This window comes from Hemiscyllium ocellatum, chromosome 26 (genome assembly GCF_020745735.1).
Source record: "Hemiscyllium ocellatum isolate sHemOce1 chromosome 26, sHemOce1.pat.X.cur, whole genome shotgun sequence".
Classification (NCBI taxonomy): domain Eukaryota; kingdom Metazoa; phylum Chordata; class Chondrichthyes; order Orectolobiformes; family Hemiscylliidae; genus Hemiscyllium; species Hemiscyllium ocellatum.
In genome coordinates this window covers 39,725,996-39,741,403 of record NC_083426.1, presented here as the reverse complement: position 1 = coordinate 39,741,403, position 15,408 = coordinate 39,725,996, and the positions used below count along the sequence as shown (strand labels likewise).

At 41.2% G+C, this 15,408-nt stretch overlaps 1 protein-coding gene across 1 annotated transcript in view; it reads left to right on the top strand.

Moving 5' to 3' along the window:
* Positions 1-9,328: 9,328 nt before the first annotated feature.
* LOC132828424 (differentially expressed in FDCP 6 homolog) overlaps positions 9,329-15,408 on the top strand; it is a 148,003-nt gene continuing 141,923 nt past the window's right edge. Inside the window, exon 1 of the mRNA XM_060845526.1 lies at positions 9,329-9,424. Within this exon, the coding sequence (XP_060701509.1) occupies positions 9,329-9,424 (96 nt within the window). The remainder of the gene's footprint in view (positions 9,425-15,408) is intronic.

The following is a 15,408-nucleotide window of genomic DNA, read 5'->3' as shown; positions in this document are numbered from 1 at the left end:
CCAATGATATAAAGCTAGGTGGGAAAGCAAGTTGCAAGAAGAATATAAAATATCAAGAAGGCAATACAAGTAAGTTAAGAGTGGGTAAAATCTTAACAGATGGAGTATAATATCCACATTGACAAGAAGAATACAAAAGCCAATATTATTTACTCGAGAAAGTTAGAATTTTGTGCTGGAAGTAAAAGTCATCCCCTAAATACAAGAAAGATATAATGGATTTTTTTTAAAAGTTGAGAGTCTAGAAACAAACCAAACTTATACGCCATACCTCGGGAAGAGTGTGTTGATCTTAGAGTTTCAGCAGAATTATACCAGCCTTCAGTCTTTAGCACACATGAGTAGGCTATTAGAGCCTTAAACCTGATTTGCCATTCTCTAACATTATGGTTGATCTGTGTTCTAATTCCATATATTCAGCTTTGCCATCTATCTATTAATACCTTTTGGTTTAGAAATTTTATCAGTTTAATTTAAAATTAACTTTGACCCAGCATCAATGGCTCTTTGTGGATGAGAGTTCCAAACTCCAGCATTGTGTCTGGAAGTGTTTTCTAATTTCAATCCTGTAAGGCCTGCCTCTGTTTTTCGACTAAGTGCGAGATTCTGCGACCCATGTTAGAAACGAAGTTGGAGGTGATGGTGTTCCTATGCATCCGCTGTCTTTGTTCTGGGTGGTGAAATATGTGGAATGTTTTGCTACGTTTAAAGCACAACAGCAATGCGGTTAGAAAATATGAGAGAAGCATTTTGAATGTGTAGTTTTAGCAATACTCCACCAGATGGTGCAGAAGTAGTGACATTTCTAACCCACATCATAGCATCTGAAGTCAGCATTAAAACAACATAAACTTGTTGTATCATGTACTGCATCTTAAAATAATTTTTTTTTGGAGGAAGGATGGTCAGAAAAATGTCAGTTTAAATTTATTCATAAGAAACAGAAGCTGAAGTGGGCCATTCAGCCCTTTGAACTGCCTCCACCTTTCATCAAATTCAGAGTTGATTTGATTGTGGACTTAACTTCAGTTTCTCCCTTCTTCAGTGTCTTCCATGACCATTGATTCCCATGTACATCAAAGAACAAAAAAATGCAGTCTTGAGTATGTTCAGTGAATCAGTCTCCACTGTTGTTTGCGGAAGAGAATTCCATACATGAAAGGATCCAGTGGAAAAATGTCCCTCTTATTCTCGTCTTAAATGGGAGTCATTTCACTTTTAAACTATATTCCCTAGCTCTAGATTCTCCCCATAAAGGGAAACAATCCTCAGAATCTTTTATGCTTCTTAAGATCACCTCTTCTAAACTCCAGTGAATATAAGTTCAAAATTTGTGCGAAGATTTGTAGCTTGGGTGCTCGTTGTTGTGGTTCTGTTTGCCGAGCTGGGAATTTGTGTTGCAGACGTTTTGTCCCCTGTCTAGGTGACATCCTCAGTGCTTGGGAGCCTCCTGTGACGTGCTTCTATGATCTTTCCTCCGGCATTTGTAGTGGTTTGAATATAAGTTCAACGTAATCATCCGTTCTTCATAAGATCATCCCATGAATCAACCGAGTGTATTTTCTCTGATCTGCTTCCAATGCAAACATATACTCCCAAAATAGTAGTGTTAAGTTCTTTTCCTGAGGTTTCACACACGAGATGCAATTTGCACATACCAACTTCTATAAACAGTTAAAATTTATTAAAGTCTGCATAAGCTCGGTGACCCCTTTGACCCTTGCAGGCATGCATAGTTGAATCGAAGAGACCCTGAAGAAAGAAAATACATCCTCTTGGTACAGGTCAGTTGGTAATGCTCATTTCCCCCTCCCCCCCCCCCCCCCCCCCCCCCCCCCAATAACCACATGTCACCTCAGGTACAATGGTAGGATGAGATCATCCTCAGTGGTAATGTAAATGTAAATGCCCTAATCCTGGGGAATCATTATGCAAATGATTTCCTGACTGTGATTCCCCAAGACATTGTAGGTGTGATGTGTCCTAGCTTCGGGAGATGGCTAGCGAAAGCATTTCTGAATGGAAGGGACTGAATGAGAGTTTAATTGCATAAGAGCAGGAGAGTGTTAGTAAATGGCTGGCCAAATGAAGTGTGAGACATCCACATTCCTGTATGAATGTTGCCCCCACCCAAAGACAATACAGTTTAACCCTTTAACATTACATTAATGTCCTGAGAGAGAGTACAATTTAATCTTTTGACATTACAGTAGGACAGTACTGGAGATATGGTCTCACCAATGCCCTGTACACAGTTACAGCTTTTATCCTCTATCCTCCTTCCAATAATGACCAATATTCCATTTAACTTGCTGGTTACCTGATGCATCTGCATTTTTTTGGTTATTTTTGTACAAGTACACTCATAGCCCTTTATACTGCAGGATTCTGCAACTTCTCACCCTTTAATTTTATTTTATTCTACTTGCCAAATTTTCCTGCAATATTCCACCATTTTATCAACCTTACACTTTACCAGTTTATATCCCTTTGTGTATTTCCCACGACTTGCTTTCCCAACTGTTGTTGCACTATCAACAAATTTGACTATTATGCAGTTGATCCCTTTGTCCATATCATTCTCATAGCCTGAAAGTAGTTGAGTCCCCAATACTGATTCTTTTACATTACACCTTACCAATGTGAAAATAGCCCATCAATCCTGGCTCTTCCTCTTCTGTTAGTCAATTCCATTTTCCTGCTATCACTCCCAACATTATAAGCTGTGATCTTGTGCTCAACTTTTCATATACCTTATCAAAATTCATTTACTCTATATATAACATGGCACTGTTGAAAATTGGTCAGTCAGCATGGTTCATTAAAACAGATCTAACCAAGTGGAGATGTTACTTGGATTAATGTTCTTCTCATACAGCTCCAGATATCCTACTATAAGCTAGAAGTCAATGGAATATAGTGGTCCTACCTAAACAACTGTAGGAAGCCTTTCAAAACTGCATGTTTATGGCAAGTGGAATGTCAACATACTTCAATATGCTTAGAGGACCTTTAACCTTGGGTCCAGATAAATAAGTAATAAGAACAACATAGCCCCATGAAAGTAGTAAATATTTCCATTTCCCAGGAATGTAATCAGACAACAATTACACCAAGCCAAATAAGATATTAAGATGGGATGGTCATAGGTTTTAAGATGCATCTTAAGGGAGGATAGAATGATAGAGACACAATGCAGTAAAGAAGAAATTCCAGAGTTTAAGGCCTGAACAGTGGAAGGCATAGTCAACTATGATGGGACAAAAGAAAGCGGGAAATCCCATGAGAAACTTGAGTTAGAAGAATACAGAATTCTCAGATAGGATTGTCAGACTGGAGGAGGTTATGTATACAGTGAGTGTTGAGGCCCTGAAGGGATTTGAACACACAAATAACATTTTCAAAGTAAGAATTATAGTGAACATAGGGACAGGAGCCAGAAATTCAGCTCATTAGACCTGATTTACCATTCCTTAACATCATGACAAATCTGTAATACAACTCCACCCATCTTGGGTCCATTCTCCTAATACCCTTACCGAACTATCAATCACTGTTTGAAATTGTCAAGTGTCCTCTGCAGTGGCTTTTTGGGAAGAGGAGACCCAGATTTCGTGTGAAGAAACACTTTCTGACTTAATCCTGAATGATCTAGTTTTAATTTTAAGATTAAAACCCCTTGTTCTGACTCGTCCACTAGACAAATTAGCTTCTCTCGACTCTCTCAATAACTTTCAATTGTCAACCCTCTAAATGTTTAAGGGAATGCGAGCCTTGTCCTTATAATATTTCCCTGGAATTTAACCATTTTAAGAGTGTCATTCTGGTCAATTGTGCTGTATCCCCTTGATGTCTAATATATTATTCCTGAGATTGATAATCAGAGCTCTAAAGGGGTAACAGAAACTTTATTTAACCTGTAATCTAACTTGCACTCCTTTTTATTGCAGAGTTTGAAATCAAGGCCACATCTAAGAGAGGATGAATCTTCAATGTCAAGCAAGTGCTGGCCTTTCAGTAGTCAAGCTTTGGAAACTCCAGAATGGATTTTCACAAATATCCAATGCCTGCCTCACTCAAAAATTGATTTGAATAACAGCATGGAATTTCTCACTAAATAGCCAGTCACTACTTCTGTTTTATCCACTGACATTATGTAGGGAAATTTGTGGACGTTTTCAATAATTCCAGTGTAAGCAGATTCACTTTACTCATGTGATAGTAAAAACCACAAAGACGTGAGAGTGAACTTGTCAAACAGTAATCCATCATTTCCTAATGGTACAATGAGTGATAGTTCACTCTGCATTTGAACTTCTGTATACCAAAAGCAGGTCAATGGGAGATAAAGTTGTCTGAAAAAGAAACTTCTCATTCAGGACAAGTAATGCATAAAAAAACCCAGCATTGATGTTCTAGGAATCGGATCCCTGATCATTAAAAGTCTTGAGCTGAAAATGTGTTGCTGGAAAAGCGCAGCAGGTCAGGCAGCATCCAAGGAGCAGGAGATTCGATGTTTCTGGCATAAGCCCTTCTTCAGGAAGGCTTATGCCCGAAACGTCGAATCTCCTGCTCCTTGGATGCTGCCTGACCTGCTGCGCTTTTCCAGCAACACATTTTCAGCTCTGATCTCCAGCATCTGCAGTCCTCACTTTCTCCATTAAAAGTCTTGACTCTTGATTAATGCTCCGAGGCAAGTAATCGCCATAGACAAAATACTTTGAAATTACCATTTTCTGTGGTATTCCTCATCAGAAAATGTATCCATTAACCATTTTAATTTATCCACTCATTTAGTTTTTTTTCCCCAATTCATTCATGGTGTATGGACAATTATTTATTACCTATTAGTAAAGATTATGGTGAGCCATCCTTTTAATCCACTGCAATTCATCTGATGAAGGCACAGCTCAAGTGCAGTTAGACAACAAATTCTAGGATTTTGATCCAACAACAGTGAAGGAAAGTTGCAATATTTCTGTATCAGCATACTGTGTGACCTTAAGTGGAACTTGGAAAATTTCATGTGATTTGATTGCACCTTCAGTTAATTATATTGATTATAAGTACCAGAGGCTTATTTCAAGACGCTGATGCTACTCTGAAGTCCTGGATTCAATCTGCAGTTAATTGACCTGGGAGTTTGCTGGTGATCTTAAAACATTCTGTGTTTCTTCCAGTAATAACCCTGTTTAGAGAAAGGTGCATACATGGAAAAAGCAAATAAAACCTGGAAAGACAGTACCCAGCTAAATGTGAAGATGTTGGAAATGAACTAAATAGGCTGAATAAGTTAAAATGTAGAGTTCTGAATGAGAAAGAAAGAAAGGAGGGGATTTCAACTTTCCCAATATGAACTGGGATAGATAAAGCATGAAAGGCTGAGAAATAGCAGAATTTTTAAACCAAAAACAATGAATGCTGGAGATCCCAGCAGGTCAGGCAGCATCCATGGAGAGAGACCAAGCTAATGTTTTGAGTCTAGATGACTCTTCACTTAGACTCAAAACATTAGCTTGGTCTCTCTCCATGGATGCTGCCTGACCCACTGTGATCTCCAGCATTTGTTGTTTTTAGTACAGATTTCAGTGTCTGCACTAATTTGTTCCGGCAGAGTTTTTAAATATATTTAGGGGAGTGGTGTTGGACCTCATTTTAGGGGTTGAAGTTGGCAAGTTGTGGATATCAAAATGGTGAAGGATTTCAGTAAGTAAGATTCAGTAAGATTTAAGATAATTATGAATGAAGCCAAAGATGGACTTGAAAGAAAGATTCAGAACAAAACACCGCTAGTAACTGCACTCCAAGATGAACCTTTACCATCAACTACTACCCTCTGTCTTCCAGCCAGCCAATTCCTAATCCAAACCTCCAACTCACCCTCAATGCCATACCTCTGTATTTTTTGGAGTAGCCTACCATGGGAAACCTTATCAAACACCTTACTAAAATCCATATACACCACATCTACCGCTTTACCCTCGTCCACCTCCTTAGTCACCTTCTCAAAGAATTCAATAAGGTTTGTGAGGCACGGCCTGCCCTTCACAAAACCATGCTGACTATCCTTGATCACATTATTCCTATCCAGATGTTCATAAATCCTATCCCTTACAATTCTCTCTAAGACTTTGCCCACAACAGAAGTGAGACTCACCGGCCTATAGTTACTAGGGTTATCCCTACTCCCCTTCTTGAACAAGGGAACCACATTTGCTATCCTCCAGTCTTCTGGCACTATACCTGTAGACAACGAGGACATAAAAATCAAGGCCAATGGCTCTGCAATCTCCTCCCTTGCTTCCCAGAGAATCCTAGGATAAATGCCATCAGGCCCAGGGGCCTTATCTATTTTCACCCTTTCCAGAATTTCCAACACCTCTTCCCTACATACCTCAAAGCCATCCATTCTAATTAATTGTGACTCAATATTCACATCGGCAACAATGTCCTGTTCCTGAGTGAATACAGACGAAAAGTATTCATTCAGTGTCTCCCCAATCTCTTCAGCGTCCACACGCAACTTCCCACTACTATCCTTGACTGGACCTATTCCTACCCTAGTCATTCTTTTATTCCTGACATACCTATAGAAAGCCTTTGGGTTTTCCCTAATCCTATCAACCAAGGACTTTTCATGTCCCCTCCTTGTTGCTCTTAGCTCTCTCTTTAGATCCTTCCTGGCCACCTTATAACTCTCAATCGCCTCAATTGAACCTTCACGTCTTATCTTTACATTGGCCGCCCTCTTCCCTTTAACAAGGGATACCAATTCCTTACTAAACCACGGCTCCCTCACACGACCCTTTCCTCCCTGCCTGACAGGTACATATTTATCAAGGACACTCAATAGTTGCTCCTTGAACAAGCTCCACATATCGATTGCACCCTTCCCTTGAAGCCTACTTTTCCAAGCCACGCATCCTAGGTCATGCCTCACCGCATCATAATTTCCCTGCCCCCAGCTATAACTCTTGCCCTGCAGTGCACACTTATCCTTCTCCATCACGAGAGTAAAAGTCACCGAATTGTGGTCACTGTCCCCAAAATGCTCACCTACCTCCAATTCTAACACCTGGCCTGGTTCGTTACCCAGAACCAAATCCAGTATGGCCTCACCTCTTGTTGGCCTGTCTACATATTGTGTCAGGAAACCCTTCTGCACACATTGGACAAACACCGACCCATCTAACGTACTCGAGCTATAGCTTTCCCAGTCAATATCTGGAAAGTTAAAGGCCGCCATAACAACCACCCTATTACTTTCACTCTTCTCCTGAATCATCCTTGCAATCCTTTCTTCTACGTCTCTAGGACTATTAGGAGGCCTGTAGAAAACTCCCAACAGGGTGACCTCACCTTTCCTATTTCTAAGCTCAGCCCAAACTACCTCAGATGGTGAGTCTTCATCCATCGTCTTTTCCACCGCTGTAAGACTATCTTTGACAAGCAATGCCACACCTCCCCCTCTTTTACCCCCACCTCTGACCCTACTAAACATTTAAACCCTGGAACCTGCAACAGCCATTCCTGTCCCTGTTCTACCCATGTCTCCATAATAGCCACAACATCGAAATCCCAGGTACCAACCCACGCTGCAAGTTCACCTTCCTTATTTCGTATACTTCTCGCATTGAAGTATACACACTTCAAGCCACCTTTCTGTTTACAGGCACCCTCCTTCGAGATTCAGAACTGGGAAAAGCCAGATTTTAATGTAAACAGACAGGAACTGGCTATAGTAAACTGGAACCAGCTATTTGTGGGAAAATCCACATCAGAATAGAAGGAGACATTCATAAGGTCAATAGTGAGACTGCAGGGTTAACATATACTTACAAAAGGGAAAGATGGGATCTACAAATCCAGAGAACCCTACATGTCAAGGAATGTACAGATTGGATAAGAAAAAAAATAGAAATTTATGGCAGACACTAAGGATACTCTTGAGGAGTATTTGCAAATTAGATCTAAAAATGACTTAGTGGCAGGAAGCAGAGGGTGATGGGCATAAAATGTTTTTGTTACTTGACGCTGTGTCCAGTAGATTATCATGGTTCAGTGCTGAGTCCCTTGCTGTTTATAGAGTCATGGAGTCATAGAGACGTGCAGCATGTAAACAGACCCTTCGGTCCAACTCGTCCATGCTGACCAGATGTCCTAAATTAATGTAATCCCAACTTGGCCCATATTCTTCCTATTCATATACCCATTCAGATGCCTTTTAAATGTTGTAATTGTACCAGCCTCCACCAATTCCTCTGGCAGCTCATTCCACACATGCACCACCCTCTGTGTGAAAAAGTTGCCCCATGGGTCCCTTTTAAATCTTTCCCCTCTCACACTAAACCTATGCCTTCTAGTTCTGGACTACTTCACACCAGAGAAAAGACATTGTCTATTTACCCTATCCATGATCCCATCATGAATTTAGGAGGTATGATCAGTAAGTTAATGGGTGGCAGGAAAGATGGTGATGTGGTAAATAGCAAGGAGGAAAGCCTTAGACAACAGGACAATACATAGATGGGCTGGTCAGGACACCAGTAAATGGAATTCTGAGAAGTGTGAGGGTGATGCATTTTGGGAAGATTGAATCAGGCAGTGAACATAGGACCCTGGGAAGTACAGATAAACCTTGGTGTGTAAGTCAATAGATCCTTCAAAGTAGCAGGACAGATAGTTAAGATGGTTTAGAAGGCAAACGGGATACTTGTCTTTGTTAGTCAAAGTATTGAATACAAGAGCAGGGGGGTTATGATGGACCTGGATGCAATAATAGCAAGGTCATAGGTGGAGTACTGTGTATCTCATTCAGTGCTGTAAAAGCTCTAATGAATGTCTCTATAATTCTAAATAGATCAGTAAACCTCAGAAAGCAGTCAGAACACGTGAATACATGAGTAAGTTTCAGAAGTGATGTGAGCATAAATAATTTTTAAAATCTCAGTAGTAGGTGAGAATACACATAGCTGCAAATGTGTTGCTGGTCAAAGCACAGCAGGCCAGGCAGCATCTCAGGAATATCTGCAGACCTCATTTTTTACTCGAGAATACACACAGAGCAGTAAGATTCAGTATGAACACATTTAATTATGTGGGTGAACTGGAAAGTTTTCGATTAAGGTAGAGCAAGTGGCACTGAGGACTGGAGCTGCGGTTGTGCCCGATTCGCTGCACCCTTGGGTGGCAGGTGCGCGCCCACGAGTGGTGGCGGGGGCGTGCAGCAAGTCGCACGTTCTAGGCGCCGGGGACGCAGACGTGGGGAGGGAGGAGGAGCTGAGGGGTTGAGCCTGTGTCGTGTGCTCGGCTCTCACTCAGTGCGGGGATGGAGCTGCGGAATGAGCTGCTGAAGTCCATTTGGTACGCGTTCACAGCGCTGGACGTGGAGAAAAGTGGAAAAGTGTCCAAATCACAGCTGAAGGTAAAACGGGGGAGGGCAAGAGGCCAAGCAGTGAGCCTTCACTTAGTGTCCTGTTTCCTGTGGTGTGAATGACACGTTTTAAACAAAGACACTAACAACCCGTTCACAGGCTGGTGTTTGTATAATTTGTGTGTTTCTACTTGTTTTTTCCACGTTGTCCACGTTTTTTGTATGAGCATCAGGAAGTCAGTCAGTGTAGCCAAAAGACAGGATCTGAGGGCTGCTGCTTTAAAGTGGAACCTTACCTGCTCCTTCTGCGTCTTATTGCTGGACGGATTATGATTTGGAGATGCCAGTGTTGGACTGGGGTGGACAAAGTTATAAATCACACAACACTAGGGTATTGTCCAACAGCGCCTCCAAATAAACCTGTTGAGGTGTGATTTTTTTTAACCTGGTCACATTAGAATCTTTGTTAGTTTTGGTGTTTGTGTGTCGCCAGTGTTATTTTAGCCAGAGTTTTATGGGAGGGGTGGATGTGTTGCAATAAACTACCTCCTTGGCATCTTGAACAAGCATGAAGGGATGTGAATTTTACTGGAACCGTGCTGTCTGAGACACGATCTCGAAGTTTGAAGTTGCCAGTCCAACTCAATTTTTACATTTGTGTCAGAGGCGCGCACACAGGAAGCACAGAGCGACACCAGACAGAAGTGGTTAGAATTCTTGTGCAGTGCAGCAGCAGCCGTGACTCACTGCTTCTTTTAAAACCTAAACATCCCATAATCATGTGCAATTAATGCAAAGATAAACTTTGATCACATGCTTTTCATTTCGGGTTTTGTAATCGGAACTTGTTTCAATAGAACATGCTGATCTTTTACAACAAAGTGATTGCCAAGTGGTTAAGTTGAAAAAATGGAGCTGAAATGATGGCATCCTCTGCACATTCTGATCAGAGAGAGTTACTTTTAGCATTTTATCAGGTATAAGAAGCGCCGTTTCTTCACTTAAAATCTTAAACCTACACGCTGAATGATATTTAAAAGATGTTGTCAGATTATTTTTCAATAGCCGGTGCCAAGACGCTATTAGTTTAAAAATAGATGAGAGGGCAGTGGAGAGGATGTCCTGTTACTGCTGAGCGTAAGCCACAGTCCTATTGGTTTAGACGAATTTATGTCGTAGAAAGGTAGAACTGTTGAAGGGTAGGGGAAAAAGAATGAAACGTTGTTCTATAACTTCTGACGCTTCGTAGAGAGAGCACAGTGTCCAGGTTTTCAGTTGTCTGAGAGAAAAGTAACATTTCAATTTTAATTTGGTCCTGACCAATCACCAGTGTGAAGTGTAGTCTTCAGTCATCCGCAAAAAAGAGGTGAGCTTTGTAAAACTCGAGAGCTACTCACTTCAAAGTGATGCTTTGTGTCACAGTTGAAGCCGCAAGATGACATTATTAGGTGAAGTGGCATTTTCCTAATCTAGGTCACAGGCCCTGAACTTTGCCTGTGTGTGGAGTATTTTTAAGATATCTCTCTTTGTACCTCCATGGCTTGTTGATGTCACTAGACAGGTTTCCCATCCTTAAATATCCCTGAGAAGGTGGTGGTAAGTTACATTCTTGAACCACTGCAGTCCTGTCTGACAGCAGCAGATTTTTCATACAACTGAGTGGCTCACTAAGCCATTTTAGAGGCAACCATGTTGCTGTGGGTCTGAAATCACATGTTGATCAGGCCAGGTAAGAATGGCAGATTTCCTTCCCTAGAAAGGACATATAGGAGCTAGAGGAGTTTTTACTCTGCTGCCTCTGGAAAAAGTCAGTGAGCCAGTAAGTGGCATTTATGACCATTGATAACTAGTCTCCGTTCGCATTTAGTGATTGTTCATATTTTAAATTCCATCCCCTACTGTGGTGGTATCTGAACCTGTTTCTGGATTAGCCTGGGTCTCTGGATTGCTTGTCCAAGGATGATATAACTAGCTTATCATCTCCAAATTAGAGAAAACTGTTTATAAATTGTATAAAAACATATTTCCAATGTTAATACTTGGACCGAAATGATGATGCACAGATTGAAATGATTTTGTTTTATGTGAGAGATTGACAGTCTCTAATAGAGGTTATTTGGGGTTTAGACTGAGAGGTGCTGTCTCAGAAACTTGCAGAATTCTGAAAGGCCTACGTGGGGTGGTTCCAGGAATGGATGTTTCCCCTGGGGTCTTGGGGAGGCAGTGTCTCAAGCGAGGTGATACTACCTAAGGAAAAAGGGGCGAGCCATTTAGGGCTGAGTGAAGATATTTCTCTCATCTCAGAAGGTGCTGAATGTTTGGAATACTGTACCTGAGCTTATCTGTGAAAGCTCAGACATTGAGCACGTTCAAGAGAGAAATCAGTGCATTTTTGATCGCTAATGACATCAAGGGAAATGGAATTAGTGTGACAAAATGGTGTTGAGGGAGATGATCTGGAATGGTGGAGCAGCAATGAGGGGGAGAATGGCCTACCTGTATTTCTAGAGAAGTACCATTGAAAGAGGATTTATCAATACTGTTCAGAATTAAACTGTTTAAAAGGAGCTGCGTGAATGAAACAAATTACCTTTTAAATAGTTATCTTTCACTATCTCTGCATTTCCTACAGCATTTTATTGGCTGTGCAGAACAGTGGCTGATGTTGTATAGGCAAGTCAGCACCACGTGTTTATGCATAGGAAGATCCCACAAACAGTGAGGGGACTCGAGTTGTTTTTGTTGGAGAAAAAAAGAACATTGGGTCGGGGAGCATTCTCCTGTGAAAAATGTAGTGGGACCTTTTATACCCGTGTGAGGGGGAGCAAATAGGGTCACCCTTCTCAAAGAGAGGAGTGTTTCCTCAGTAGTGCACTGAAGGATAGACTTAGAGTGTGAGCTTAGGGCTCTGGTGTGAGGTTTGAATATGCAACTTAGTATGACCATTAGGCTACAAGAGTTAACTTGGCTTAATATTTAAGAGTGAAGCAATGAAACAGTATCGGGATGGAGATTTGAATAGTTATTAAACCTAACACTAGTTGGAGCTGAATTGCTTGGTGACTATCCTTCATTTTCATGCTCCTGACCTCTTCTCAGTCTTTTAATTATGTAATTACCAAGGCCTGTGTACTATTTCCATTTTACACAACAATCATCGTTTTGGCCTTTGATAAGAGATTCTCAACTGTAGCCATATTCATGTTTTATAATCATGCACATGTGAAAACTAAATTGTGACTTCTCAAACTCAGTCTTCATAAATAAATAATCAAAATAATTGTCATCCATCGACATCTACATTGAGAAAGGTCCTTTGCTTCTCCAAATCCTACCCATATTTAATTCCCCTCCATTTGGCAAGTCATTGCCCTAGCTGCAAAGATTTGTTGACAGGTTCTGCTAGAATTTTTCAGATCAGTTCCATGATAATTCTGAGTTTAGACAGATAGTTAGCTAATTCAGGAGTGACATTAAGTCACAGAAGATGTGCTGAAAATCTGGAACTCTTTCATCAGCCCCCCCCCCCCCAAACTCTTTCCAAAATGATGCTAGATTTTTATAATCACTCATGAGATGTAAGCTTCACTGGCTGGGTCAACATTTATTACCCGTTCCTAGTTGTCTTAGGTAGTGTTGAGCTGTCTCTGGAACCACTGCAATCCATATGCTATAGGAGGACCCACAATGCTGTTAGGGATGGAATTCCAGGGTTTTGACTCGGCGATCATGAAGGCACAGTGATATATGTCCAAGTTAAGATGGTGAGTAGCTTCGAGTGGAACCTGCAGGTGATGTGTTCCCATGTATCTGCTGCCCTTGCCCTTCCAGATGGAAGAGGCATAGGTTTGTAACGTGCTGTCAAAAGAACTTAGGTGAATTTCTGCTGTGCATCTTGTAGATGGTACACACTGCTGCTACTGAATGTCAAAGGTAGAAGGAGTGCATGTTTGTGGATATGGCACCAGACAAGTGGGGAGTATTCCATCACACTCCTGACTTGTGCGTTGTAGAAAAAGGGACAGATTTTGGGGAGTCAGGAGGTGAGCAGTATTCCTCACCTCTGATCTGCTCTTATAGCTGCTGTATTTATATGGCTAGTCCAGTAGAGTATTTGTCAATGGTAACCGCAAGGATATTGATGATGGGGTATTGTGATGGTAATGCTATTGAATATCAAGGGGCATTGATTAAATTGTCTCTTATTGGACATGGCCATTGCCTGGAATTTGTACTTCATGAATGTTACTTGCCAAATGTCAGCTCATGTCTGGATATTGTCCAGCTCTTGCTTTGTGTGGACATGGGCTACTTCAATACTGAGGCAATGTAAATGATGCTAAACATTGCATAAACATTAGCGAACATCCTCACTTCTGACCTTATTCTGAAGGCAAGGTCCTTGATGAAGCAGTTGAAGATGCTTGGGCCTCTGACTCCACCCTGAGGAGCTAGGATTCTTGTGCAGTGGTAGTATCCCTGCTTCTGGGCCAAGAGATCTTGGGTTGAAGTTGTACCCACTGCAGTGGCATATAATAACATCTCTGAACAGATTGATTAGGAAATAGATACCCTGTGGATCTCTTGCAGAGATGTCCTGGAGCTAAGATCCACAACCACCTTCCTTTATGTATGACTCCAATGGATCTGGAGTAAAGGAGGGCAAATAGAGTCAAGGTGTTTGCCAGGTGAAACAGTTACTGCATGTCTCCTCCTTCCAAATTATTATTCTTTATGTGGGATTTTTGAAAGTGAGGGTCTGTAGTATTTTCAATCTCATTAAGAATACCAACAAGTTCCAGTTTGCCGTATCTGAAGTTAACAAAAGGGCCTTTTCGAGTTGGGGTCACTTGATCATATTCAGGGTGAGAACATGCCAGTCTGATTATTTTCTTTTTCTCCTCCTGCATTCCCTTTTTTCCAAACATCAATTAATCTTCATGAGGGTCATAATGATTCCAAAGAATCATCAGTTGCTTTCTGTAATGCAAATCTCCTTCACCGGTATTTTGACATTGTGTCAAATGTAAAGAATATTGGCAAAGTGAGCAGCTAATTGGTGCATGCAATTATAGGAGCCCATTTCACATGTACCATTCATCAGCAGACAGAGCTTCCTGCTGCCCTCTGTGATTGTATCCAATCCTGGGCCACACTGAGCACGATCTTCCAGCCGGAGACCCAACTTGAAATCTCATTTACACCATTCTTATAATAAGACACACAAAAAGCATTTTTCAAGAGAGTTATTGAGCAAAATTCGACATTCAGTCACAAAGTAAATTTTAGGACAAATGGTCAAAAGTTTGGTCAAATCGGTAATTTTTAAAGATGATGTTGGAGGAGGTGGGAGCGGTGGAAAGGCAGAGAGCAATCTGAAGAGAATTCTGGAGCTTTAGGCCTAGCTAACCGAAAATATTGTAGAGTCCCTACAGTGTGGAAACAGGCCATTCAGCCCATTGAGACCACATCAACCCTCAAAAGAGCATCTCAGGCAGACCCTATGATGGAGTAGTTAAAGTCAAGAATGTGCAAGAGGCCAGACTTTGAGAAATGTACAGATCGCAGATCCTTTAGGGCTGGAGAAAGATTGGGAGATGTGAGGCCATGAAGAGATTTGATAATAAAAATTATTATTTTAAATTTAAGGTATTATAAGATGTAGGAGCTTAAAAGTGTCAGGCTTTGTAACCTTGGCATCCTATTTAATATTGAGCTTCCAATCATATATCCTCTCCATTTCCAACTCCAGTTACTTCTGTCTCCTAATATCACCCATCTCCATCACTCCTACGTCTCTCCTGCTGCTGAAACTCTCACCACTAGCTTTCCTGTTTATCTCCCACCTGGTGCCTTCAAAATCCCAAGTTGCAGCAAGTTCCAGTCACTGTGCTAAACGATGGATATTGGCTCTTGTTCCCAAAAAAGTTCAGAGAAGTTTCACTAGGTTGATGTCAGGTAGCTAGTGACTAGGAAGAAATGGTGACTTGGAAAAGCAGTTTGTAGAGAGGTCTGAAGATAATAGTTTCCATCTT